At 37.0% G+C, this 24,153-nt stretch overlaps 1 protein-coding gene and 1 pseudogene across 11 annotated transcripts in view; one reads left to right on the top strand and one right to left on the bottom strand.

The window, feature by feature from the left end:
* Nucleotides 1-24,153, top strand: part of USP40 (ubiquitin specific peptidase 40) — an 80,570-nt gene that overhangs the window by 23,086 nt on the left and 33,331 nt on the right. For all 11 annotated transcript variants that reach the window (XR_010660511.1, XR_010660514.1, XM_065916965.1 and 8 more), the window contains 8 exons: nucleotides 6,724-7,024; nucleotides 10,667-10,748; nucleotides 12,573-12,744; nucleotides 15,902-15,986; nucleotides 16,788-16,858; nucleotides 17,524-17,843; nucleotides 20,551-20,674; nucleotides 22,001-22,058. Coding sequence is in view for 9 of the 11 variants with exons in the window: in XM_065916965.1 (XP_065773037.1) it covers nucleotides 6,724-7,024; nucleotides 10,667-10,748; nucleotides 12,573-12,744; nucleotides 15,902-15,986; nucleotides 16,788-16,858; nucleotides 17,524-17,843; nucleotides 20,551-20,674; nucleotides 22,001-22,058 (1,213 nt within the window). In the remaining 2 variants the exon portion in view is untranslated. The remainder of the gene's footprint in view (nucleotides 1-6,723; nucleotides 7,025-10,666; nucleotides 10,749-12,572; nucleotides 12,745-15,901; nucleotides 15,987-16,787; nucleotides 16,859-17,523; nucleotides 17,844-20,550; nucleotides 20,675-22,000; nucleotides 22,059-24,153) is intronic.
* LOC136156482 (small nucleolar RNA SNORA11) lies at nucleotides 1,492-1,597 on the bottom strand (annotated as a pseudogene).

Raw genomic sequence — 24,153 nt, 5'->3', positions numbered from 1 at the left:
GTGTTGTTCTCTCAAATCATCCCACCCTCACCTTTTCCCACAGAGTTCAAAAGTCTGTTCTTTACATCTGTGTCTCTTTTGCTGCCTAGCGTAGATCGTTGTTACAGTCCTTCTAAATTCCATATATGTGCATTAATATACAGTATTGGTGTTCTATTTTTGACTTACTTCACTATGTATAATAGGCTCCAGTTTCATCCACCTCATTAGAACTAACTCAAATGCGCTCCTTTTTATAGCTGAGTAATACTCCCTTGTGTATATGCACAGTTCATATTCTAAGGCTTATCATCTTACTTATATAAATGTCTTTTGGCATTCATCCACATTTCACTTGTTCTTTCTTTGACACACAATTCTACTAAACTTGGCAGTCTGGTTTCCTCGTCCATAAGATGAGCAAAAGCTGGTAATGCTAGAATTGAGACAAAAACTTGACTGAAAACAAGCAAAGCAACAAAACACTTAGTAAACATTTGGAGCTATTTCTTGTAGAAGCAAGGTGCTTACGTGCTTCTGTCTGTTTTTAAGTTCATCTTTTAATTAGACCACAATTCATAAATGAAGTTATTGACCCTGAGTTCATAGACAGTCTTAGGTTTTCAATCAAAACGATTGGATCAGTGTTTCAGTATTTTACTATTAAGTATGTTATCAGCTGTGCAGGGGCTTTAATATTTTGTTTTTAAATAAAAATATTCTTCATAAGTTTGAAGAAGTTAGCTTTTACTCATAGTTGACTGATAGTTTTATCTGTTTTTTTCCTTTGAAGCTAATTTGTGCTTTTATTTGCCAATATAACTTAACTACAGTGGCTTGCAAACTTTTTTTGACCTAAAAAATATATTTTACATCACAGTCCAGTAAACACATATGTATAAAACATGTATACTTATTTGTATACTAAGTTTATTGAGCAGTTTTACAACAAAATTTAATAAGAAGGTACAGAAATTTCCCATATTCCCCTTCCTCACAACATGCATAGATGTCAACATCATTCATCAGGGTGGTTGGTTGGTTAGCTTGTTTTTCCTAAACCAAGAATGAACTCTGTTGATGTGTTATAATCACCAAAGTCCACAGTTCATCTTAGGATTCATTCTAATGAAGTAAGTAGTACTACATTCTGTGGGTTTGAAAAAAAAAAGTATAATGACATATATCCATTGTTACAAGGTCATACAAAGTATTTTCACTGCACTAAAAAATTGTATTCTATGTATTCATCTCCCCTCACTCCCAGACTCCTAGCAACCACTAATCTTTTTATTGTATTCATAGTTTTGCCTTTTCCAGAATGGCATAAATAATTGAAATCTCTCTTTCTTTCAAAGCCTTTATATTTCTATGACCACTCTTGGCCCACGCATTCATGGGCTGGACAGACTCTTAAGTAGCAAACTTCACCACTAAATGCTGCAACTTTCCTTCCAATATTGAACCTTGTCCCACTGGTCCTGCCCAACAGCCACATGAAGTGCAGAGGACACGTATAGAGTATTTGATCATAGGAAGGCCACAAGTTTTATGCTCCTTGTCACAGTGAACCCAGATTCCTTTTGGGTGTGTTATAAGCAGCTGATAGTTGTACCTTGCATAGAGGTTGGAGTTTATCAAATGTTCTTTGTTGACATTTATTGATGTGGCCATATGGCTCTTTTCTTTTACTCTGTTAATGTAGTGAATTCTGTTGACTTTTTTCAATGTTAAGGCAAATCTTAACATTTCTAGGATAAATCACATTTAATCATGACATAATTTTATGTATTTCTATTATTTATATTGGGCTTCCCTTGCAGCTCAGTCAGTAAAGAATCTGCCTGCAATGCAGGAGACCCAGGTTCGATTTCTGGGTTGGGAAGATCCCCTGGAGAAGGAAATGGCTAATATTTGGCTCATATTTTATTAAGGATTTTGTCCCTATGTTTATGAGAGATCTGAGTGTTTAGCTTCCCTTTTTGTAGTTATCTTTGTCAGATTTTATTATCAGAGTTAGGACTCAAATTGGGAAATTTTCACTTTTTTATATTCTTTTATATTTTTTATATTCTCACTCTTTTATATTCTCACTTTTATATATTCTTATATATTCTTTATATTCTTTTTTATATTCTCACTTTTTTGTATTAAAATTCTCAGAAAGAATTTTTCTGAGATAGATTATTATGTCTTTCTTAAATGTTTGATAAAGCTAGTTAGACCTGAAATGTTTTTATGGGAAGTTTTTTATATTATAGTTTTAATTTGTTTGTAGAGTTACTTACATTTTTTATTACTTCTTGGATTGTCTTAGAAAATTATATTTTTAAAAGAATTTGTCCTTTTATATATGGTATCAAATTTATTGGCATGAAGTTGTTCAGAATATCTCATATTATCTTTTTTAGTGTCTGTAGGACCTTAAGTTCTTCATTTTCATTCCTGAAATTAGTAATTTGTGTTTGCTTGCTTTTTTTCATAAGTCTTGCCTTAGGGCTTATCAAATTTTAATAAAACAGTTTTTCAAAAAACAGATTTTACCTTTATTTTCTACTCATCTGTTTTCAACTTTACTGATTTCTGTTCTTAGTTATTTCCTCCCTTTCACCTCTGGGGTTTAATTTAATCATCCTTTTCTAGCTTCTTGGGTTGGTATCTCAGTTGTTTTATAAAACATGCTTTTAAGTCATAATTTCCTTCTTAGCGCTGATTTGTGCTCCATCACCCAATTGTGTCCGACTTTTTGTGACCCATGGACTAGCCCAACCTGCCAGGCTCCTCCATCTGGGATTCTCCCGGCAAGAATACTGGAGTGGGTAACCATTGCCTTCTCCAGAGGATCTTCCTGACCCAGGAATTGAATCTAGGTCTCCTGCATTGCAGGTGGATTCTTTCCCGTCTGAGTCATGGTCCTTGCCTTCAAATCTACTTTGTTTGGTATGATTACCCACTTTGCACCAAGCTTTCTAATGCAAGTGTGTCTATTGTAAACAGTATGAAGTTGGGTTTTGTTAATTTTGGAAAACTGTGATTTTTAAGGAGTTTAACCTCTCTTAAAGTGTCAAATTTGTTAGCATAAAGTTGTTTGAAATACTGCCATATTATCCTTTTAAGATCTGTAGGATCTATAGGACCCTATTTCATTTCTGATATTGGTAATTTGTGTTTTTTAGATTTCTTTTTCATCAGTCTTGCTATGGGTTTATCAAGGTTATTAACCTTTTCAAAGAAACAGCTTTGCATTTGTTTTTCTCTTTTGTTCATCTGTTTTCTATCAAATAATAGAGTTTGATAGTCTCCCTTTTAATTAGAATGTTCAGTTCATTTAATTTTAATGTATTAATTTGTATAGTTGTTGAATTCATCATCTAGCCATTCTATTTTTATTTGCCTCCTCTATTCTTTGTTCCCTTTTTTTTCTTTCTTGCCTTTTGAATTAATCAGGTAATTTTTAATGTTTTATTTTTGCCGCCTCTGTTGACTTTTTGGCTGTAGTTCTTTAATTTTTTAACTTAGGGATTACACTATACATAAGTTTGTATTGTAATTTACAAACCAATAGTGTAACACTTCATGTACCATGTAAGAGGCTTACAGTAGTATAATTCCATTTTACTACTCATCCTTTTCTGCTGTTGTCTTGTATCTTACCGTTATTTGTAAATGCACCATGTGTTTGTATGTATGTATGTGTTTCCTTTAAACATTTAAGTGACTTTTAAAGAAATTAATGAAAAAATCATGTTTTATTCTACCCATTCTGATGTTTATTGTTCCTTCTTGCATGTCCAGGTTTACATCTAATATCCTTTCCCTTCAGCCTAGAGAGCTTCCTATAGTGTTTTTCTGGGCATCTAAAACTGCAGGCAAAAATATTCTCAGTTTTTGTTTGATATTTTTGTTTTGCTTTCATTTTTTTAAAATGGCATTCTTGCTGGATGTAGAATTTTAGGTTAATAGTTTTTATTGGTTTTTTCGGCACTTTAAAATGTCATTTTATTATGTTCTGGCTTCCTTTATTTTGACTGAGAAGTTGGTGTCACTTAAATGTAACGTGTCTTTTTTTTCTGTTTACTTTTAAGATCTTCTCTTTATCTTTGGTCTTTAGCAGTTTAGTAATAATGTGTCTTGGTATGGCATTCTTTGTGTTTATTTGCTTTGTATCTGCTAAGTTTTTTTATATCTGAGGCTTGAAATCTTTCTTCAGTTTTGGCCATTTTATTTTCAATTTATTTTTCTGCTCTATTATCTCTCTCTTCTTCAAAACCTACAGTTACATATATATTGGACTATTCAGTATTTCTCGCTGGTCGTAGATATTCTCGTAGGGTTTTGTGGGTTCGCCCCCCCCCCCCTTGGCTCCAATTTGGGTAATTTCCATTGACCTGTCTTCTGCTGTATCCAGTCTTCTGTCAAGCCCAGCCAATGAATTTTTTTGTTTCAGTTATTGTCTTATTCAGCTGTAGATTTTTCACTTAGGTCTTATTTAAAATGCCCGTTTCTTTGCTGAAATTCCACATTTGAACCTACTCTGTACATCCTTTCCTATAAATTTATGTATTTCAATAACTTTACTATTAAAACATCTGAATTATTTCTGGGTCTGTATTCACTTTTTTGTCTCTTGTGAATTGATTGTCTCATCTCTTTTTTATGAATCACATTGTCCTATTTCTTTGCATGTCATATACTCATATTACTTGTTGGACATTGTGGAATATGTGTTTTAGAGGCTGTGGATTATAAGAGTTTTTCATTATAATCTAACAGACCGTTAAGTAATTTTGAATCACCTTGATTCTGTGGAAACTTCATTTGGGGCTTTGGTAGGGTGGATCTGTTGTAGTTTAGCTGACAGTCCTGGGGAGTAGCTGTTAGTCCTGGGGCCTGCGTGGTCCTCCCTGTTAAGGCAGAGGTTAGCAAACATGGGCAGGCTAGGGATTGCTGCCCTATTTTGTACAGCCCCCAGCTAAGAACTGTCTTTACCTTTTCAAACAGTTATGTTTAAAAATGTGCTCAGGTTTGCCTCTTAGCCCACAAAGCCTAAAATATTACTGTCTGGCGCTTTACAGAAAAGTTTACCAATCCCTGACCTAAGACGGGACCCTTCTAGAATCCCAGTGGAAAGCCTGAGGTGTTTGTCGTATGCCTCGGACTTGGCAGGACTTCAGCTCCATGCTCTTCCTGTCCAGCAGCAGGGGCCAAAATCTCTGCTCATATCTTGGATTTCCCAGCTGTTGCTTTCTGCTCGGTTCCTTGAGTCTCAGACTGTACATGTGCCATTCAAAAGTCAGCCAAGGGGGGAAAAAAAAAGTCAGCCAAGGATGGGAGGAGGTTTTGATATAGGGTTACTTCTGGAATTTTGTCTTTCACTCTCCTGCCTCTCTGGCATTCTCAAATTCTGCTTCCTGAGTCCAGTAGGACTCCTGCTCGTCACTTGAACTCTCTTCTCTATTGTTCTGTGCAGCAGTCGGGGAAGTGGCAGGTCAGTGCGGAACTCACCTAGCTCGTTTCCTTTTTGAAGGGTAATGCCCCTCCCCACCCCCACTTTGTTTCTGGTTACTCTTCAAACAGTTGTTTTCTTTGTTTTGCTTAAAGTTTATGATTTTTAATCAGTGGGGTTAGCCTAATAATAAAATTCTCTGCCATTACTGGGACCAGACTACACTGAAGTTTGAGGTTTAAAAGAGTTAATCTTCAACTATCGAACAAAGAAAAAAATTGCTATATGGAAAGTATTCATTACTCAGAGGTTTCGTATTATTATTTTATTGTACTTAAAATTATTATTTTACTGTAACTTAGCTACAAAACTATATTACCGTCTGTTATATATAGTGTTAACAGTATTACCTCTGGGTCATCTGTTTGATCAGAGAGTATGCATCATTATAAATTCTTCCTTTCCAAGAGAAAAATGAGAAAATCACCTTTCTGTGTTGTTCAATGAGCTAAGAAAGTGTTCCATATGCCCCCAAGTGATTTTCTGTGTGAAGTAGTTTGTGCTGAGAGAAAAGGAAGTGATACAGGCCATGTAGAAATTAGGGAATCAGAGAAGAGTGGAGTAGGGGTGGAAAGGTGGGGTAGGCTGGGGAAGAAAAGTTTTTTTCTTCCTAATCCTTTAGCTGGAGGAATTTGAGCATCTTTGAGATTATGGCTTAACCTTTCAATGCTTTGATTTCTTGAGCTATACCCTGTCAGCTTCCAGGAAAGGCAATACTTAATTTAGTTCATGTAAGCTTGTAATTATGACTATATCCCATAGTCTTGTCGGGATTATCTTCTATGATGCTTCATTGTGTAATTTCCTTTGTTTTGTGCTTTGTTTGGATTGCTTTAAACGTTTTGAAAGTGTTTATTCTATGTAATCTGTTTCAGTAAAGACTTTTTAAAACAGCATTAAAACAGTTATTGAGATATAATTAAAACATGTTTAAGATTGTGTCATCACAGGGTATGTGCTGAGAGGCTAGGTCCCAGGGGTAGGAATGTCCAAAAAAGAAACCAAAACACTAAAAAAGATTGTGTCATGGCAGCTTTCTCCCTGGATATAGCTATTAGACTGTTCAGCAGAAAGCACTCTGGATTTTATTAAATGTTTTATTATGGCCCAAATGAAATTTTTTTCCATCTTAACTGGCCAGGCCAAAAAGTTGACATACACAGAAAGGAAAATTTTTTAAATCGTGTCAATGAAAATTTTTTTTGTTAACCTAATGTTTGTTTTTTGTTCCTGTACAGTTTTTGCAGCTTCATTCTCAGATATTTCTGCTCAGTTCAGATGAAAGTACAGTTCGTCTATTGAAGGACTCTTCTGTTCAGGCTGAGTCTGATATCCAAAGAAATGATCAACAACTTTTCAAGACACTTACTTCAGAATCCTCAAGATTAAATGATAGACCCTCCTGTCCCCACTGGTTTGATATAAATGATTCCAGAGTCCAACCAATCAAGGAAGAGGATATTGAACAGCAATTTCAAGGAAAAGAAAGTGCCTACATGCTGTTTTATCGGAAATCCCAGTTGCAGAGACCCCCTGAAGGTATGGAAAGATAAATGTCCCTATCTGTTTAAGTTGATGACTATAGAAGATAAACATTGAGTGCTATTTGAAGTTTTGCCCTTTTAGAAGGTTTATTCTTGGAATATTTTAAAATATTTTCAAATTAACTAGAACTATACCAGGAAGTCAGCATTTTGTCATTTTAAAAAGATGATATATTTCTTTTTTTTTCCCACCGGGTAATAATATGAGGCCATAGTTAAATTTTCAAAATGGCGTTTCCACACATCATGTTTTCTTGTTGTGTGGGCAGGGCAGACACTGTTGTTCTCCATTCAGGCTTGTCTCTGCAATTTGGGCATGTGTTGTCATTGGGTTGCAAGTGGCCTTGGTCTTATTTTCATGTGTTCCCTTTTATTTTCTTTTTTCCTTTTCCTCAAGGTAATAAGTCTTTAAGCAGTTGAAGTATCTCTGAAGCCCTCTTTGCTGAATCTTCTAAGAGAACTCATACCATGGTGGAGGTTAAGCACTGAGATCCACAATGATAAATTTTTGAGCTTAAGCTACTAACATTAATTAGTCTGTAAGACTTTTTTTAAATCACTTCCCAGAATTTATGCAAAAGTGAAAAATCCTAACAAGGAAAGCTGTTTAGATTGAGACATATCAATCATGACAGATGAGGATACTGTTCTTGGAGAATGAGAATAATGATCATTTTTATAAAGAATAAGAATAAAGCAGTTACTGATTTGCAATGAATCAAAGGAAATTAATTCTCTGGACCTGAAGCAGTAACAATTATGTAATGGTTCTATTGACCAGAAAGGTTTTTTCCCCTGAGGGGAAAAAATCTGGTAATGGTTCTGATAAAAAATATTGAAGAAAAATTGATTTCACAATTGTAGAAATATATATCAGTTTTTTCAGATGACATGTTATTTTTTTCACTGAATTGAACTTCAGTGTGTACATAATTAGAATATGTAGTAAGTGACAATTTTCCAGTTAGCTTAGGACTTAAATAAAGGTCCAGCCAAAATCTTGAAGGTTTTTTTAGGGGGTTGAAGGGATGGAACTTGGCAAAATGATTCTAAAATTCACCTCAAAAGATAAATTAATGAAAACTGAAGAGAGAATGCTAAAGGAAAATTTACTTTATCAGTGTAAACATATTTATAATGCTGTAGTAATTAAGACAATGTAGCACTAATGCAGAGGTAGACAGATCATTGAGCAATAAGCCCAGAAGCTGATCTAAGTATTTTTAGGATTTTAATCCATGAAAAGGTAGCCTTTCAGATAAATAGGGGGAAAATTAATTACTCTGTAAATATAACTGGGAAGTTGGTTAATTGCTCATCACTTGAATTAACAATTAGTACAAATATTTGTCCCTTTCATGAAATTATACTTTCTTTAATGTTTATGTAAAAAAGAAGCTTTAAAATGTATAAAATGTAGATATTTTTCTGATCTTAAGATAGAAAAGACCTTTCTTAGCTTGAAAGCAACAAAAAAAATGAAGGAAGAGTGATACAAACCTTAATTGTGTATGTGTGTTAGTCACTTAGTTGTGACTAATGCTTGTGACACTTTGTGACCCTTTGGACTACAGCCTGCCAGACTCCTCTGCCCAGGGAATTCTCCAGGCAAGAATACTAGAGTGGGTAACCATTCCCTTCTCCAGGGGATCTTCGCAACCTAGGGGTTGAACCTGGCCTCCTGAATTGCAGGGAAACTCTACCATCTGAGCCGCCAGGGAAGCCCACATAAACCCTATTACACAATGCCAAAAGGCAAATGACAAGCTAGTGGAAAACAGAAAAATATATAACATATTTATTTTCCCTGTCCGTAGAGTGCTCTTAAATTTACTCCATTGTGCTCAGTAGTAAATTGGAAAAAGGATATAAAAATGTACAGAAGAAGACATATGAACAACCAATAAACTGCCAAAAAAGATCTATCTAGCCCATAACCAAAAAACATGAATCATAACAGTAGTGAGTAACTTTTTTCCTTCTAAATCAAGTGTTTCTATTAATCTGGTTCTCAACAATTAGCACTTCCTCTACATTTGGTAGGTATATAAAGTAATACAACTGGTTTGGTTGTATGTATTTAAAAACCTTAAGCCAATAATTGTATTAGATTTGTTTTGAAATAATCAGAACTGTGTATACATTTTTAGTTCAGAGATACTTGTTCCCCCTGTTACTTTGTAGTAATGACTAACTGGACATCACCTGAATGTCCAAGAAATGGATTAATTAAGCTATTTATAGAATGGGCTACCATGCAGTCATTTAAAGCTTTGGAAAAATATTCACAGTGTATTAAATGAAAAAGCAAGTTATATTTGTTGACTATAATCTCAATTGCTTTAAATAGGTGTGGGGTGTATGTGTGTGTATATACAGACACATTGTGTAGTATAAACACCAGAAGTATATATAAATCCTCAAAAAAAAAAAGTATATAGATCACATTTTAGCAGTATTCCCTAGGAGTACAATTATAGGTGATATTTATTTCTTTTACATTAAAAAACATCATTTCTAGAACTTTTATTTATAATGATCATTTGATATCAGGAAAAATAGCACATGTTCTTTTTAAAAAGTATATTTAAAAAGAGTTGAAGAAATGGAATTCTCTAGCTTGGCTTAAAGAACTGTTTACCTTTTTTATGTTTTAATATTTTCAATTTACAGATGGGAAAACTAAGATCCAGAGAAAATTAGTATTCACACAGATTGTAGAAGCTTTCCTAGCTCCCAGCACAGTCCTTTATAGTTTTCCATACTTCCTTTTCAGCACCCAGATTTTTTTCTTCATTTATTTTTATTAGTTGGAGGCTAATTACTTTACACTATTGCAGTGGGTTTTGTCATACATTGACATGATCAGCCATGGAGTTACACGTATTCCCCATCCCGATTCCCCCCTCCCACCTCCCTCTCCACCCTATCCCTCTGGGTCCTCCCAGTGCACCAGGCCTGAGCACTTGTCTCATGCATCCAACCTGGGCTGGTGATCTGTTTCACTGTAGATAATATACATGTTTCAATGCTGTTGTCTCGAAACATCCCACCCTTGCCCTCTCCCACAGAGTCCAAAAGTCTGTTCTGTACATCTGTGTCTCTTTTTCTGTTTTGCATATAGGGTTATCACTACCATCTTCCTAAATTCCATATATATGTGTTAGTATGCTGTAATGGTCTTTATCTTTCTGGCTTACTTCACTCTGTATAATGGGCTCCAGTTTCATCCATCTCATTAGAACTGATTCAAATGAATTCTTTTTAATGGCTGAGTAATATTCCATGGTGTATATGTACCACAGCTTCCTTATCCATTCGTCTGCTGATGGGCATCTAGGTTGCTTCCATGTCCTGGCTATTATAAACAGTGCTGCGATGAACATTGGGGTGCACGTGTCTCTTTCAGATCTGGTTTCCTCGGTGTGTATGCCCAGAAGTGGGATTGCTGGGTCATATGGCAGTTCTATTTCCAGTTTTTTAAGAAATCTCCACACTGTTCTCCATAGTGGCTGTACTAGTTTGCATTCCCACCAACAGTGTAAGAGGGTTCCCTTTTCTCCACACCCTCTCCAGCATTAATCAGCAACCACATTTTGTTTAGTCAGCCCAAGTTAATGAAAAGTTTTGTTCACAGCTCGAGCTAACCCACGATACAAGGTTCCATGTCATTTGCTGAGTGAAATGGATGCAGCTAACATTGAACTACAAATAAAAAGGTAATTTTTAAGTTACTTTTAGAATTTGAATTTTTTTTCTGGGGAGCAAAGACATAATTGAGGTCTTAAGTATTCAGTAATGAAAATTAAAGAAGAAAAAAGTCAACTATTTAATGCCAATGTCTTGTTATAAGCTGCTGAATTTTAATACTGAGAGTATCTTTTACTTTGAATTTACCCTTATCTGTGAGAGATGAAATAATGACACTTAAATGGCCATTGTTAAGTAGGGATCGAAGTCTAAGAAAACTAGAGAAATCTGAGCACGCGATTGTACTGAATTAGTTATTTCCTCGGCACAGACAGTCTGTCATGAAAACTCCCCCTCGTGTGTAAGTAGTTGTGGAGAACTGGCCTGTAGTGACAGCACACCAGAGATGGGCAAAAGGGAGAAATGTGGGGTCTGCAGACTGTTTGGCTCAATGTCAGTCTTGGGCGAAAACCTACAATGGGTTATTAAATGGATGATTTGTGAGAACTTGATGATCTCAACATTTTTCTTTTGAGGTCTAACCTTGGACCGTGAAGAACTGGTTTTTTATTTGTTTTCTGGGTTGGTGGGTCCATAGGGTACTGGATTAGGGAAATGGATGTTCCTTCAGTCTTCTTATAGACCCAAGGGGCTGCTTACATAGCAGGTATGTGTTCAACATTTTTATCATTGATTTGAAGCTGAGAAAAAATAAATTGATTGAACAGCAAATTAAAATCTAAGGAAATAGATCTCAACAAAAATCAAGGCACTAAAAATATAAAAATTTATCAGAGTCAAATATCTGAAGTGTGAAGAATAACCAACCTCCATGAGTGGTGTGGATTAGCAGCTAGTATTAAAAACAGGAACAACCCAGGGGGTTTTTAGTCAGTCAGCACTAAGCTTTGTACTGTGGTCATCAAAAGCTAATGTGCCTTTGACCGCATTCCCAGACTGTGCCTGAGGTACCTGAGTGGTGGCTACAGCCAGATGAGTCATCTAGCTCTCCACTGACTGAGCTCTGGAGTGTTTCTGGTGCAGTGCCTCACAGAAGCTCCATGGATTCAGAAGTGTAGCAGACGCAAGGCTGCTGCTGAGGACATATGACCTGGAGAGAGTAGACTCCAGGGATCGTGAGGCTGACTTCAAATAGTTTATGGGAGAGTCTGTGAGGTCTAGTGGAAGTAAGGAGGAAAATAGAAGTTGTAACCCCTTCATGGATCACAGCCTTGTCGTGGCGAAGGGGCTTGCGTAACTCAATGAAACTATGAGCCATGCCGTGCAGGGCCACCCAAGACGGACGGGTCATGGTGGAGAGTTCTGACAAAACGTGGTCCACTGGAGGAGGAAATGGCAAACCACTCCAGTATTCTTGCCACAGGAACCCCATGAACAGTATGAAAAGGCAAAAGGATATGACACTGCAAGATGCGCTCCCCAGGTCAGAAGGTGTCCAGTGTGCTACTGGGGAAGAGTAGCAGACAATTGCTAATAGTTCCAGAAAGAATGAAGCAGGTGGGCCACAGCGCTTACCACAGTTTTAGGAGCATGTTTCCAGCATTTTGTTCGTAATGATAATCTCAGGATTGGAAGATTTCAAGTGTCAATATTTGTTCAGAGTAACACTGCACAGCATACATTAAAACCATTTTCCTTGGAATTCATGGTGGCAGAGCAATTAATTGAGAAACTGAAATGAGTCATCTTGGAGCATGGAAGAAAAGAATGTTAATTATAATTACTTAAGTGGAGAACTTCTTTATATTGTAAATCAGATATTTTTGGTTTGAGATAAAACAGTATCTTTTATAAAAACATGGCATTTATGTGTTTCTTATGCCTCTTTAAAGGGCGGAATGTGATTCTACAAACAATACTGTTGAATTGCATCTCCACCTCGGCCCCCATTATCATTTCCTCAATGGGGCTCTGCACCCAGTAGCGTCTCAGACAGAAAGCATGTGGGATTTGACCTTTGATAAAAGGAAAACTTTAGGAGATCTTCGACAATCAATATTTCAGGTAATTTAGCCTCACTTCCTCTTAACAGATGTTAAGGTCCATCTCAAGCTGGTTTTCGTTTTTAAGCTTTTGTTTAGGATTCAGCTATTTATTTATCACAGCAGCTTAGGAAAATCCTACATCTGCTACTTCCATAGAGGGATGGCCCAAATGTCTCCCCTCACTTGTCAGTGTTTTTAAAGAACTCTTCTTCACAGTCAAGACTCAAAGGGTCCTGTCAGCATGTTTTCAGAGAAGAAGCAAGCCTGGTGTATTTAATTTGGGGGAGAGAAAGAGTATAAGGTTGTCTGTTTCAGGGAAAATAAATGAAAGAGAATTGCTTTTTAAAAGGAGTAAAAATATAGATAATTATGTTGCCTAAAGCCAAGAGCCACTAAACAAATAAAAGCAACTAACTTTTCTTCCTTTCATTGTGTAACAACATTTATTAACAAGATTCCTAAGGGAAGGAAAATGTCTACTGGTCTATAGTAAAAACAAACATGGTTATAATAATGGTCTGCAAATCATTTATCCAGTTGTATTTTAATGACAATAGTAATAGTGCTGTTTATTTTGCTTACAGTGCTTTCATATAAATTGTATCATTTGATTCTTCCACTCCGGAAGGACAAGATAGCCCCATTTTAAAGATGGGGAAATTGTGACTTAAAGAGATCTGATGGCTTGCCTAGGGTCAGGCTTTAGTTAGCAGTAGAACTCGAACTCCAGCCCTGGTTTCCCTACTGTTTCTTTTTCTTAATTTTACTTTGCCCCACACTACATCCTGTCAAGGAAGAGAGCAATAGAAAATGGAAGCGCTCCCCCATAGAAATAAATGAATTTTCTGAAAAACTGTATCATTTATCAAAATTATTAGCTTTCTTTTGAGTTTCCCCTTGTACAAAGAAAAGCAGGCCAATTTCTTTAACTTTAGTTGATTTGAATGATATTTTAATACAGGATCAGGATTTCTAAAATTGTCTAATACTTCTCAATTTTTCTATTAAAAGTTTATTTCTGAGCCAACACTGACAGTGTTGATATAGGTAGACTTGGGGATTGACCCTGCTTAGGGTAACGTTTCAGTTGGAGAAGGCCTTGGTCACTGTCATAATGTTTAGATTCATGCCAGTCATGCCCTTTGGTGTTTTAAGTGTACATCTCTGTTACCTTAGGGCTTCCCAGGTGGTGCAGTGGTGAAGAACCTCCTGCCAGTGCAGGAAATGCAGGTGACACTAGTTCAATCCCAGGGTCAGGAAGATCCCCTGGAGAAGGAAAGGGCAACCCACTCCAGTATGTTTCTTAATTAATTCATTTTAATTGGAGGATAATTACAATACTGTGGTGGTTTTTGCCATACATCGACATGAATCAGCCATGGGTGCACGTGTCCCACCATCCTGAACCCCCCTCCCACCTCTTTCCCCATCCCCTCCCTCTGGGTTGTCCCGGTGCACCACCTTTGAGTACTCTGCCTCATGCATCAAACTTGCACTCGTCATCTGTTTCACATATGGTAGTATACATGTTTCAGTGCTATTCCCTCAAGTCATCCCACCCTCGCCTTCTCTCACAGACTCCAAAACTCTGTTGTTTACATCTGTGTCTCTTTTGCTGCCTTGCATATAGGGTCATCGTTACCATCTTTCTAAATTCCGTATATGTGCATTAATATACTATATTGTGTTTCTCTTTCTGATTTATTTCACTCTATATAATAGGCTCCAGTTTCATCCACCTCTTTAGAACTGACTCAGATGTGTTCTTTTTTATAGCTGAGTAATATTCCATTGTGTATATGTGCCACAACTTCTTTATCCATTTGTCTGCCAATGGACATCTAGGTTGCTTCCATGTCCTAGCTGTTGTAAACAGTGCTGCAATGAACATTGGGGTACACGTGTCTCTTTCAATTCTGCTTTCCTCGGTGTGTATGCCCAGCAGTGGGATTGCTGAGTCGTATGACAGTTCTATTTCCAGATTTTTAAGGAATCTCCACACTGTTCGCCATAGTGGCTGACTGTACCAGTTTGCATTCCCACCAACAGTGTAAGAGGGTTCCCTTTTCTCCACACCCTCTCCAGCATTTATTGTTTATAGACTTTTTGATGGTGGCCATTCTGACCAGTGTGAAATGATACCTCATTGTGGTTTTGATTTGCATTTCTCTAATAATGCCACTCCCTCCAGTATTCTTGCTTGGGAAGCCCCATGGACAGAGGAGCCTGGCAGGCTGCAGTCCTTTTGGGGTCGCAGAGAGTTAGATGTGACTGAGTGTGCGCTGTATGCCTGCACACACTCTGCTGTCTTAGAATTAACCCACAGGCAGGCGTCTGTACGGCTGACACAGTTCAGTGCTCATGTGTAAGTATGAGGTTTCTTTTTATTATTATTATTTGTTCATTAGTCTGGGCCAAGTCTTAGTTACAGCATGCAACCTCTTGGCTGTGGCATGTAGAATCTAGTTCCCTGACCAGGGATCAAACCTGGATCCCCTGCATTGGGAGCACGGAGTCTTCCCACTGAAGACTTCCACTGAACCACCAGGGAAGTCCCTGAAGTTTCTTTTTAAGAGAACTGTCTTGTAATACTGTGGAGAGAGGCTGAATAGGACTGACCATTATGAGTGATGTTGTTTTGGTGAGGTTGCCACAGTCCTTAGACTCCTAGAGATAGAAACTTAAAAAATCCCTGCTAATCTATTGAATAAAGTGGTAATGCCACTTTTTAAATTTACAAAGGGAGACATTCCTTTCAAGAAGCAAGAATATTCATGTGTGCTGCTTCTCCCTGAATAGGGCTGATTAAACACATAATTTTTGTTCTTTGGGACCAGGATTCCTGGGCTGGCACACAGATCACTTTGCCTTCTGATAAAAGTGATCTTCCAATAAATTAAGTAGAAATGGTTGTTGTTGAGAAGGTCACTGTGCTCTTTGTGTTTGTCAAGTTTCTTTCATCATTAATGGATGTGAGATTAACTGTCTTTGGATTTGACTAAGTTAATGATGAAAAATGCCTTCTTCCCCCGTTTTTGATGCTGGGTAGGCATTGTTGTATTCGTTTGTATCAGCTACATAAAGAAATTGGCACAGTGCTCTTCCTTACTTTATCTGGAAAAGTAATCTCTGTGTTATTTTTCATTGTCTTTTTTTCTTTCATTCATATCCTGCAGCTGTTAGAATTTTGGGAAGGAGATATGGTTCTTAGTGTTGCAAAGTTTGTACCAGCAGGACTTCATGTTTGCCAGACACTTAATGGTAAGATAAATATTAAGACACAGCAACTTATTTCGTATATTTGCATTTTTTGTGGGGCTCATATGATTTTCTACTCTTGGCCAGTTCCCCCCTACCTACTACTTTTCTTAGCACCTAAACAAAAATTTTTAAAACTTTGGAAATTTTTTTTATATTACCACAAACTTCTGAGCAAAATTGTTTGAAACTTTAAATATTTAATACAGCTTGGTTTTTTAAGCCAGTTCCCAACTTCAGATTTGGTAACAAGACAAAAGCACTTTAAGAGCTTAAAAGTATTTCCATTAAACAACAACAAAACATTAATACCAGTAACAGCAGTAACATTTATCTTGGACTTATGGAGCCAAAGACCAAGACAAGTGTTTGTATAAATTCTCATTTGATTTCACAAAATTCTTTTATCCCCATTTCATAAATGAGAAAACAGCATAGAGGCTTGAAGTCCACAAGACTGTACAGCTAATTAGTGGTGGAGTGAGGACCATGTGATGTGTAAGTCTTCTCTATACTCACAGTGTCAAGTACAGTTGACCTTTTATATTGATTCTTTTTTCCTGCTATCATGCTCACAAAGATTTCAGGGAAAATGAAAATGAAGACGAAAAAAAAGTAAAGAGTATGATGGAAGGAATAAAGATAAAAAAATAATATCAGTATAACAACCATAATTACTTCCTTTTTCTTAATTTCCCTTAATGAGAATGCTTTTTCAAACAAATGTTTGAGCTCTGTCTTTAAAAAAATTTTCTTTTTTTGAGGCTCATAAGAACAGTTTCACTGATACTGTCATCTTCCTAGGAGATGACCTGACACTGTGTGAAATTGAAATCGCTGATGGAGAAGACATCTTTGTATGGAATGGGGTGGAGGTAAATACGTGTTGAAGAAATGTCCTGAGAGTTTTGGATATTTTTTAAGTTACTATGATAAAATTTTATTCAGCACATGTGACAGCACATATATTAGAAGAGTGCTGAAATGTTCAATAAATTCTAAGTCCAGTCCGTGCTGGTCATATGTTCAGGGATAGTTGTAGAACATCTCCATGGGGCCAGGCTGTGTGTCAGAAGCTAGATGCAAAGGTGAGTAATCAGTCTGTGTCCTTCAGGCATGAGGTATAAGCCACTGCACTGAGCTCGGTGCCCAGGATGGTCCGTCCGGACTCGGGATGCGGACTCAGCAGGACAGGACGCCATACTGAGTAGAGGTGGAGATGACTAGGGGAGCACAGTCGAGAAAGGGGTGAGGGGCGTCTCACCCCTCCATGGACCTCGGTCCTCCTCATGTCTTAACCACCTCTGAGGACTCATGTGTCTGTCTCCACTGGAGATCTGTCTCCTAAAAAGTAAATGATGGCTAAGAGCTTCAAAATCTAAAGCTGTGCTTCTGATACTTGAAGGAGATTTTGTGAAAACTTTATTTTACTTGAAAAAAAAATGAGAATTATTCTATGAACATCTTTTACTGCATTACTATGTTGATTTAACTTTGGCCAATATGAACTGTACTAATGGTTGACTTGATATTGTTGTAGGTTGGCGGAATCCAGATTCCAACTGGTAGCGACTGTGAACCTCTGCTTTTAAATGTTCTTCATGTAGCAACAAGCAGTGAGGGAGAGGAGTGTCAGCAGTTGAAAGAATCTCCACATGTCTTTCCATCTAATGCAGAAATAGGCACTGTATTCACAGCTCTAGCAATTCCAGAGGGAGTCATCTTAATCAACAACACTGAATCTAGAGATGAAGAGAACTGGACCACCATTCCCAAGGAAGACTTGAAAAAGACATTCAGAGAGCAAGGCCTCAGAAACGGAAGCTCAGTTTTAATCCAGGGCTCTCATGATGGTGACAGGTAACATGCTGAAAAGAGAATGCTTCTTAAAGCTATTTTAGTTACAGTGCTACTTCTTAGAACTCTAAAGCTTTTTGTTAATAATGATAAGAGTTAAATGTTTCTTTTTATTTCTAGACATTGTGTTCTATATATCATAAATAGGAATGTTCTTGGTTAGGCGACCTGGAAAAATATGACACTGTTCTTTTTTTTTTTTTTTTTTTTTTTTGAAAAATATGATATTGTAATGTGGGTTCTTTTTATTTGTAATTTGGTAAATGTGGTAACTGAGTAATACAGGTATAGGCTACATACAGTGTAGGTTAGTTGGCAATAAAGCAGAATCCTGTCAAATAATTCTAATTAGTACTCATCTTAAGACTGAGGGCACATTCTCACAAAGAAAGTTCCCGAAATTTTTCATGAGAAGGGTATTATGACTTGTCTGTCTTGTCACAAGAATCTCAGAAGGCAGTTCAGTTTTTTGTTAGAACCTATTTGCCATTCTCCAGCCGCCCAGGTAGGGCAGTTATGTGGGGAGATCACCCTTGATTCCTGTAAGTCACATTTGAAGTTTAAAGTGCTTCCTCTCTTCATTTTTGTTACCCATGTCTGTGCCAGTACATTTCTATGATTGGTGTATCATATACCCTAAGCCCCCCAGTTTCCATCCATTGAAGACTTCAGGTTATGACCAGTGAATCGGTTTTCTGCTTTACCAGTGCTGTGAGTGCACTTAGATCACAGAGGCCCTGTGTTATTATTAGTGGCTGTGACATAGAGAAGCAGGGCGCTTGTGAACTGTGTTTATTTTGTATTACACTTACCACTCTCTTTTCAACAAGTGTTTTCCAGACACTTATTTGCCCAGCTTGTTTGTTTAACTTAAACTTTTATTATATATTTCTTTTCAGAAAGTAATGTACATTTTTCAGGACTTGGGAGACGCAGGGGTGAAAACAGGAGCCCCAGAACAGTAGACCTGTACCTGTCCGTGCACTGCGCACTCGTGCGGTGTCCACCTCCGTCAGCTTTCTGAGTGCGAATAACTGGGGGCTTGTTTTGAAGGGTTTTTTTCTTTTAAACACCATAGCGACAATTTTGTAGATAAATAGTTATATCCTGCTTTCCCCTCTTGTTTGAAGTCTCTTCATACACCTCATTTCATGGCTGCATAATAACCTGTGTTGTGTTTACCTGCCTGTGCTCCTGTGAGGAGTGGGCAGGGACAAGGCCTCAGGGACTACCTGCCTGGCTTTGTTTTTTGCTTTATCACTTACTAGTAATATGACTGTAAGCAAGTTACTTCATCTCTTTCTGCCCAGATTCTTCTGTAAAATGAGCATAATAATTAGTACCAGCTTCATACACTTGTAAGAACTGAAAGAGTTAAGAGCTTACAAGGGTTTGCACATAGTAAGTGCTAAATATTTTAACTAGCACCCTTGTCATTACCCAGTTTTTCATTATTTGAAAGTGGTCTTCAGGGAGTATCTTTGTGCTTTAAGCTTTGCCATATTTAGGATTGCTGACTCAAGGTGGAGTCCCATTGTGGAATAACTGAAAAGAAGTATAGAATTGTGTTTTAGGGCTCTGCTGCTGCTAAGTCGCTTCAGTCGTGTCCGACTCTGTGCGACCCCATAAACAGCAGCCCACCAGGCTCCCCCGTCCCTGGGATTCTCCAGGCAACAGTACTGGAGTTGGTTGCCATTTCCTTCTCCAATGCATGGAAGTGAAAAGTGAAAGTGAAGTTGCTCAATCATGCCCAACTCTTCGTGACCCCATGGACTGCAGCCTACCAGGCTCCTCCATCCATGGGATTTTCCAGGCAAGAGTACTGGAGTGGGGTGCCATTGCCTTCTCCAAACGGCTCTGCTACATACTCCCAAAGAGGCCTTCTGCTGGCCCATTCAGTGCCTCTGTGAAAATGAGAAGTCACTCCTTCCTCGAGAACCTTTACTATTTTCTGTAGGAAAATCTTGTTAGGACAAGATACTCCACTGCCGTCTGCTCTCATAATAGATTTTTTTAACCTCTGTAATAAAAATACAAATACACAGTGTGTGTGGTGTGAGTGACATCCATTAGATGTGGCGTGTTTATCCGGGTCAGTCTGCACAGTGTGCGTGCTGTCCTGCTGGTAAGCTACTTCTGCATTCTGTGGGTGGGCTTTTGGTGTGAAAGTGAAGTCACTCAGTCGTGTTCAACTCTTTGCCACGCCATGGACTGTAGCCCACCAGGACCCTCCATCCATGGAATTTTCTAGGCAAGAGTACTGGAGTGGGTTGCCATTTCCTTCTCCAGGGGATCTTCCCGACCCAGGGATGGAACTCAGGTCTCCCACGTTGCAGGCAGATGCTTTACTGTCTGAGCCACCAAGGAATCCCTTTTTCAAGCTCCCCTAGTAATTACAGTATGCAGGTAGAAGTTAACAACTGATCGTTCAATTACAACAGTTCTATTTGAAAAATGTGGCATCAAATTATTTGTATAAGGCAAAGACTTTGGAATCATGAATATAGACTCTCTAGAATACTAACACCGCCCTAAAAAGATAGTCAACATTCAAAAGCCCAACTCAGTAGAACTTGGTTACCTTAATTAGCCACATTAAGTGGATAATTTTGGAAGTGGTACCTAAGGAAAAGCATGAATTTTCCAATCCTCTCTGATCCATAAAATGACTGTGTGAACACATATTTTTTTAATGTCTTTTTACCTACAGTTTGTTGACAAAACAAGGGAAATGGATCAATACTGTGAATGAGATCAACTGGCTCCAAGTTAAAAATTTAAGCCAATTAGAATCTGAAGAGGAGCAAGTTAAAATATCAGCAACTCTTAACACAGTGAGTAGACTATAAATGTGGCTGACAGTTTTTTAGTTAATAGAATTTTGTTTAGAAAGCAGTAGTACCCTAATCTTTTGGAACAGTCATTTCAGTAAACTTATAAATCTTCAGAACTCACCTTTTTATTTGTAACATTTGACTATTGCTTATTTACCTTTGCTAGCCCTTGACACGTTTCAAGAAATTATGTGCCTTTTTTCCCCTCCAAAGCCTAGAATTAGAATGTGAGAGTTACCTTTTTAAATTAGTTCATGGAATCTCCTGACTTTGATAACTATGAAATGCTATTTTTAAGAGTTTTTTCTGTACTTTTTAAGCCAGGTATATGTTTTGGTTTTGTGTTCTTCGGTGTGTGGATTTTACAAAGTTTATCTTAAATTGTTCTACGGTATACTCTGCTCTTTATAAAGCCAGTTGCTGTTAAAAAGGATATTTCTTCATTTTTTTCCATTTAAGACTGTTATACTGGTTTCCTTAAACAAAATTTCAGAAAACATCTTTTTATATTTATGTAGTCTCTTAAGATTTTTTCTGTAACTTCATTTTGAAAGCTTAGAATGTTTTCTTTTATATAAAATTATAGTTTCTTAAGGTGCATTACTATTTGTTTGTACAGTAGTGGGGACTATAAGGTCAGCACTGCATAGCTCAAGAGACCTACCTCTTTGACCCTGAGCAGGAGGCTGGTGCAGTCCTTGGTTACTGCCGGCTCTGCTCTGTCTTGGCACAGCAGAAGTGGTGGTGGGACCAGCTGGGAGTGGGGCACTGGTGGGAAAGAAGAGTCTATGATTATCTTTATCCCTCAATTTCCACCATTTTGTGCCCTAGAGGCAATTAGCCTAAATTTTTTAAAAAAGAAAAAAAGTCTAAAATAAGATAATTTACATAGAAATTTTAAATAGTACTCTTGGATTAGTACATTTTTATATAATTAATGCTTATTGACCCTAAATTCATCATTTTTGACATAAAGAAATATGATTGTCTCCAATGTCTTTTGTTTGCTATCAGAAAGGTGAGTTGTTTTTTTTATTTTTTTGCCTTTTGCTACTATTATGTCTAGTTTTTAAAGTTTTCTGTAGGAGGCCTTTTCTAGTTCAATTATTATCAATTTGGTACAAACTTAACCAAGTTTTTCCCTTTGACTTTGTGGAAGAATTTCAGGGAAGGAAATAACTTTTTTCAAGTGTGCAAAAATTGTTAAACGTCAGGTAATTAGTAACTCATAATTTGCATATGCACACACTGATAATCTTCATTTCCCTTCCTTCCTCCCATTGTTTTTAACTTATACACAGTCATTAGTTTATTTCTCTATTTTAGGTGGTGTTTGATATTCGAATTAAAGCCATAAAGGAATTAAAATTATTGAAGGAACTAGGTAATCATTTATGTTTGCTTTTGGTTTAATTTAGTTTTGTTTTGATTTTTAAATGAAAAAATATGGGAGAGTATTTATACAAAAATATGTGATTTAGGGAAAACTCATGTATCTACCACACAAAATGGACAAATGTCAACATCTTGCCAGGTTTGTTTTTCCTTCAGATATTACAGATAAAGCCCCGTTGTTCTCCTCAGCTCTAACCCTCCCGCCCTCCCTCCCCAGTCTCAATCAGTATATCTGATCTGGGTGTGTATCTAGTTTCTGAATTCACATTGTATTATGTGTATTATACTCCATACATATATGTATGTGTATATTATATTTTAGCATTTATATATATGTATGTGTATATTATATTTTTACATTTATATATATTCTATCATAATGAATATAACATTCTGCAAATTCACTGTTTACTTGGCATTAAGGTATTCTTTTACAACTTTTTGAGGTATAATTTACATATGATAAAACATCCATTTTAAGTGTAATTCAGTGATTATTAGTAATATATAAAGTCGTACAACCATCACAGCAATCCAGTTTTAGAACATTTCTATCACTCCAAAAAGATCATTCATTTCCAGATCCCTAATGGCCATTCATCTACTTAATGTCCCTTTAGATTTGCTTTTCTGGACATTTCATGTAAATGGAAGCATATAATATATAGTCTTTTATGACTAGCTTCTTTCACTTATATTATTTTTGAGATTCATCCATGATTTAGCATGTTTCAATAACTTGTTCGTTTTCTTGTGGACTAGTATTCCATTGTATGGATATATCACATTTTCTTGGTTCATTACCAGTAGATGGATATTTGGATTGTTTCCACTTTGGGGATTTCATGAATAACTCTACTGTAAAGATTGTGTCTTTGTGTAGTCATATGTTTTCTATTCTCTGGGGTAGATGTACAGGATTGGAATTTCTGGGTCATATGGCAGAATTGTGTTTAACTTTATAAGAAACTGCCATACTGTTTTCCAGAGTGGCTGAGGCATTTACACACCCACTGGCAATGTATCAGGGTTGCAGCTTCTTCATATCCTTACCAGTATTTAGAATTCTTTTTTTTTTTTTTTTTGGCTGCTTTGCATAGCTTTCAGAGTCTCTATTTCCTTAGAAGTGAACGAGCTACACTATTTGATTTCAAGACTTACTCTGTAACTATAGAAATCAACAAGTGTGTGTTGTCATGAGAGTAGATACATAGAGCAGACGTCAGCAAACTGTGGCCTACAACCTGTTTCTCCTGTGAATTAAGAATAGTTTTCATGTTTTTAAGGGCTCTTTTAAGAAGAATATGTAACAGAGATCATATGTGGAAATGTTCTAAAGTGTTTTCGATAGAACTACATTGAAATAGCTAGAAACAGATGCAAACACACTTAGTTGACTCCCAACAAAAGTGCCAAGGTATTTCTATGGGGTATTTCAGCATACAGTGCTGCACCAGTTGGATAGCCATAAATGCAAAAATAAAACTCCAACTTTGCCTTCAGTTCAGTAGCTCAGTTGTGTCTGACTCTTTGTGACCCCATGGACTGCAGCACGCCAGGCCTCCCTGTCCATCACCAACTCCCAGAGCTTACTCAGACTCACATCGATCGAGTCCAACTTTGCCTTGCATCATGTGAAAAATGAACTCACATCATTTAAATATTAAAACCTAAAACTATTAAATTTCAGGGAGAAAACATAGAAAAATCTTTGTTACTTTTACCACAAGGAAGAAATTTTTTTTTAAAGACTCAAAAAGTACAAATCAGGAAGGAGAAAGCAATTAGACTACTGCAAAATTTAAAACTTCTTCAAAGGGCATTGGAAAAGACAAGCCACAAACTGGGAGAAAAAATTTATAAAACATGGATTTGTCAATAGACTTGCATCCAGTATACATAAAAAAAGAAAAAAAACTTATCACCTAATCAAAAGACAAACAGCTCAAGTTGGGAGGCTGCTTTACGAAAGAAACTCCACCTGTGAACACCCAGCAGGCACAGGGAAAGGTGCTCAGTATCATCGGCCAACAAAGTGACACCGTAATGGTGCATCACGACACGCGCAGAATGATGAAAACTTC

This window comes from Muntiacus reevesi, chromosome 1, assembly GCF_963930625.1.
Source record: "Muntiacus reevesi chromosome 1, mMunRee1.1, whole genome shotgun sequence".
NCBI classification, from domain to species: Eukaryota; Metazoa; Chordata; class Mammalia; order Artiodactyla; family Cervidae; genus Muntiacus; species Muntiacus reevesi.
Note: the sequence above shows the minus strand (reverse complement) of the source record. Positions and strands in the feature narration are given on the sequence as shown.